This window comes from Festucalex cinctus, chromosome 1 (assembly GCF_051991245.1).
Source record: "Festucalex cinctus isolate MCC-2025b chromosome 1, RoL_Fcin_1.0, whole genome shotgun sequence".
NCBI classification, from domain to species: Eukaryota; Metazoa; Chordata; class Actinopteri; order Syngnathiformes; family Syngnathidae; genus Festucalex; species Festucalex cinctus.
The window spans coordinates 8,098,267-8,102,322 of record NC_135411.1 but is presented as its reverse complement, the minus strand read 5'-3'; the positions used below and the strand labels follow the sequence as shown (position 1 = coordinate 8,102,322).

The 4,056-nt window shown below is 43.4% G+C and overlaps 1 protein-coding gene across 1 annotated transcript; it reads right to left on the bottom strand.

The window, feature by feature from the left end:
• Window positions 1–327: 327 nt before the first annotated feature.
• Window positions 328–3,494, bottom strand: LOC144014281 (E3 ubiquitin-protein ligase TRIM35-like). The gene is made up of 2 exons (XM_077514039.1): window positions 3,469–3,494; window positions 328–1,919 (listed from the first exon to the last, which is right to left on the bottom strand). The coding sequence occupies exon 2, from the start codon at window positions 1,759–1,761 to the stop codon at window positions 349–351; it is 1,413 nt and encodes a 470-aa protein (XP_077370165.1). The 5' UTR covers window positions 1,762–1,919; window positions 3,469–3,494; the 3' UTR covers window positions 328–348.
• Window positions 3,495–4,056: the final 562 nt, after the last annotated feature.

Below are 4,056 nucleotides of genomic sequence, written 5' to 3'. Positions count from 1 at the left end.
TCGCGGGGGCTGCTGGCGCCTATCTCAGCTGGCTCTGGGCAGTAGGCGGGGGACACCCTGGACTGGTTGCCAACCAATCGCAGGGCACACAGAGACGAACAACCATCCACACTCACGCACACCTAGGGACAATTCGGAGCGCCCAATTAACCTGCCATGCATGTCTTTGGAATGTGGGAGGAGACCGGAGTACCCGGAGAAGACCCACGCGGGCACGGGGAGAACATGCAAACTCCACCCAGAAGGTCCGAGCCTGGACTCGAACCGGAGACCTCAGAACTGGGAAGTGGACGTGCTAACCACTCGACTACCGTGCCGCCCCTGAACAGATCAACGAATGAAAATTATTTATTGAAAGGGGAAGCATTTCATACAAAATGACTGATGACTTTCAGTCGTCACATGACATGCGAGTGGAATTATTTGCAAAGGTTTTCGATCACTTGTCCAAAAGTAAGAAAACATTTTTATGTTCTTATCAGACAAATTTGGCCAATTGGAAAGGTACATGCCTGTGTATATTTCAGTGTTTGTAAGCGATTCGGAGAATGAAATTGACCTTTTGTTCATGTCCACATGAACTCGGATCCTCTGCAGTTTCATTGGAGGGTTCCAGGTTCCTAATGGCTCAGAAAACCTTCTGTATTTATCATTGTGATATGCAATGCTCCAGTATTTCATGTCATCTGGCAAACATGGATCTCCCCATGCCACGCCCACTTGCCACTTTTTGTTACCGCCCACATCAACGTCCCACGTGTGCGTTCCCGAGGCCAAAGCAGAACTGAGCACTTTGGTCAACGTTGACCTCTCTGGGTTGTTTGGAGTCTGCTGCCTTTGTCCCAAACTCATCCTGGTCAGATCTTCAGACAGACTCAGTCCCGGACCGGCCGTGTTTGGGTCCAAAATGACGGGACAGTAGGAGAGCGTCTCCTTCATTCGTTCCCACACGCTGAACTTGAGGTTGCCCACATGTTTGGCCTCGTCCAGCAGCGCTCCCGGGATTAGCTCGGGCTTGTCGGGCAGCTTCTCGATTCTGATCATTGCATTCTGAAAGTGCTTCATGAAGCAAACGGGGTCAGAGGTCAGCTGCTCCTTTGTGCTTTGGATCACTTCTGAGAGAACGGCCATGTCTCTGTTGAGAGCCTCAATCTTCTCCTCCAACATCCGACTTTTCATTTGCTCTTCCTCCCTCACGGCGGCCAACCTGGCCTGCTCCTCATCATGCAGGAAGCGACGAAGCTCCTCGAAATCATTCCTAATCTTGCTTTCCGCCCGCCTCCTCTGGACTTTGATGTGCGTCGCTTGTTCCGTGCAGTTGTCTCTTGTCTGATTGTAATCATCCAGTCTTTTCTCTGCATCCCGCAGGACATCCTGGAGGCTCTCTTGGTGACCTTTCGCAACGTCACTGATTGGACGGAAATTGTGGCCAGCGTGTATTTCTGCATGCGTGCAGATGTGGCACACAAACTCCCGGTCTTCCAAACAGAAGAGTTTCAGTTTCTCCTTGTGCAAGCTGCAGATGCTCTGTCCTCGTGAAATTTTCTCACACACGTTTCCCAGCGCTAAGTTGTAAGGTGGATCCATCGATCGAAACTCTGTCTTACAGAGTGGACACAAATTCTCTCCTTTCTCCTTCCACCACCGCTCCACACACGCACGACAGAAGCTGTGACTACAGTTCAGGATGACAGGATCCTTAAACAACTTCAAACAGACCGGACATTTGAGATGTTCCTCGACTAGGCTATTCGTGGCCATTGTGAAGACACTGACTCAATCGAAGAGCTTCCAACAAGAGCCGCACAGCCTCTGCCTCAGTCAGGAGTGAAGGATTGTTTTATATCACAATTTTTATCAGCTCCAAAGTGCACGTCCTGCTTGAGTTATCTGACTTGACTGAAGCCACACCCATCAATCTGGGAATCACACAAAAGTGATTTATTACCATTTGCACACACATCCAAGGTTCGTCCAAAGCAGAGGTGGGCAAACTTGGTCCTCGAGGGCTGGAGTCCTGCAGGTTTTGGATGTTTCCCTTCTCCAACACAGCTGATATATGAACTGCTCATCAGCAATTCCGCCTAAGCCTTATAACGATCCTGCTTGTGTTGGAAGTGGGAAAGCTCCAAAACCTGCATGACTCCGGCCCTCGAGCACCAAGTTTGCCCACCCCGATCTAAAGACTAGTGTTGTTCCGATACCGATACTGGTATCTACAAACAAGCAATATGCCGATACCATTAATTCCAACTCTAATATAGGATTTTGAATGCAGCATCTTGTGTCTTGCTGGTGCACGACATTCACTGATATGTGACATGTTGACTGCATGCCGATCTAAGATATCCTATTGGCCCTTGAATGCTCTGAACCAATGGCAGGACAGCTTTTTCATATTGAGAAATAAAAACCTTAGGTCAGCTTTGTCCAAACTACGGCCCGCCGTCCATTTTTCAGTGGCCCGCGACATATGCTAAAAATGTCATTTGACTCAGTTCAAGTAAAATAAACAAAACAAAAATGTTTGGAGATGGTCAAAGTAAGAAGGGAGAGTATCGAAAAACAGGTGCCATTAAAGGTTATTTTAGTAAAATAAAAATGAAAATACTTTTTAAAAAACAAAAACGAACTGAAACTACATTTTATGTTTACAAAACTAACTATATTTATAGCAAACATGTCCTTCGTTTTAGTCTTTGGTAATTAATTTAATGCATGAGCCTTTGGGGATGATTTTAAATGTGATTTTTAGTAGATTTATTTTGATATAAACCGGAATAATAACGTTTGAAAGTATGTCACACAGAAGTGACGTCATCTAGCAGCAGCCAATAGAAAAGCACTTTCAGATGACCTCGCTCCCATGGTGGTTTTTAAATATTGCGCACAAGTAATACACATAAAAAAACCAATACTAATACTAAAACTAACAAACTAAACTAAAACTAAGCATTTTTTAAAGAACTAAACTAATAAAAACTAACAGAACCCCCCTGAAAACTAATAAAAACTCAAATGAAAAATTCCAAAACTATAATAACCGTACTGCCATATTACAAAGAAATTGGTTTATATACTGTAGCATTTTTCTAAATATGCAAAAGCACAAATAAATTATTTGTACATTTTTTAGGACTAAACACAATTTCTCTTCATAACATTATGTGGGCCTTGAGTCCTTCTGATTTTCTGTATGTGGCCCTCAAATGAAAAAGTTTGGACACACCTGCCTTAGGTATTGGTATGGTCTCGGCATCGGCCGATACTGCAAAACTGGGTATCGGAACCGGTATCGGGAGCCAAAAAACGGTATTGGAACAACACTACTAAAGACACCATGAAAGAAAATGAAAGCAAAATGCAGTTCTGAAAGCAAACCTGCTCAGATAAGAAAAGGGAGAAAGAAACAAGTACAAAAGGTAAGAAAACGAGGAGAAAAGGGAGTGAAAAGAAATGGCCACTTACACTTCTTGCTTGGTGGTCGATGTGAAGCAAACAACGAAAATGAAACCTAAGTGCTCACCTAAATGGTAGACGAGCTTGCCAAACTGGCTTCACCACATTACAAAACTCTTGCGTCTTTTTTGGTTCTGGAAAATTGCATGTGGAGGCAGATACTTAAAATAAAAAATAAAGACAGAACTGGATAATGTTCAATTCCGTGATCTTTTTCATTAACACATTCACTGCCAGCCCAGCAAAAATGCCTTATTTGACGTCTTTTTCCGTCAATGGCAGTCAATGAGTTAAGATGAGATGTAACCAAAATTGACGGATTTTTAAGCAAAATTTGCCTTAAAAAAGAAAAAAGGAAAAAAAGGATGCTGCAATATAATCACAAAATATATTGGCACATTGTGTTTAACACATTCACTGCCAGCCCAGCAAAAATGCATTATTTGACGTCTTTTTCCGTCAATGGCAGTCAATGAGTTAAAGGGGAAGTCAACCCAAATTTTTTTGATTGGCAATGTTCTATGCAGCCCCACTAGTCAAAATTTAGTATTCTAGTTAATATTGTGTTAGTGGAATATGAGTTGGGTGGCACTTTGG

What these genes read in the sequence shown, in the direction of transcription:
- LOC144014281 (XM_077514039.1), bottom strand. Translation starts at nt 1,761, where the DNA reads ATGGCCACGAATAGCCTAGTCGAGGAACATCTCAAATGTCCGGTCTGT.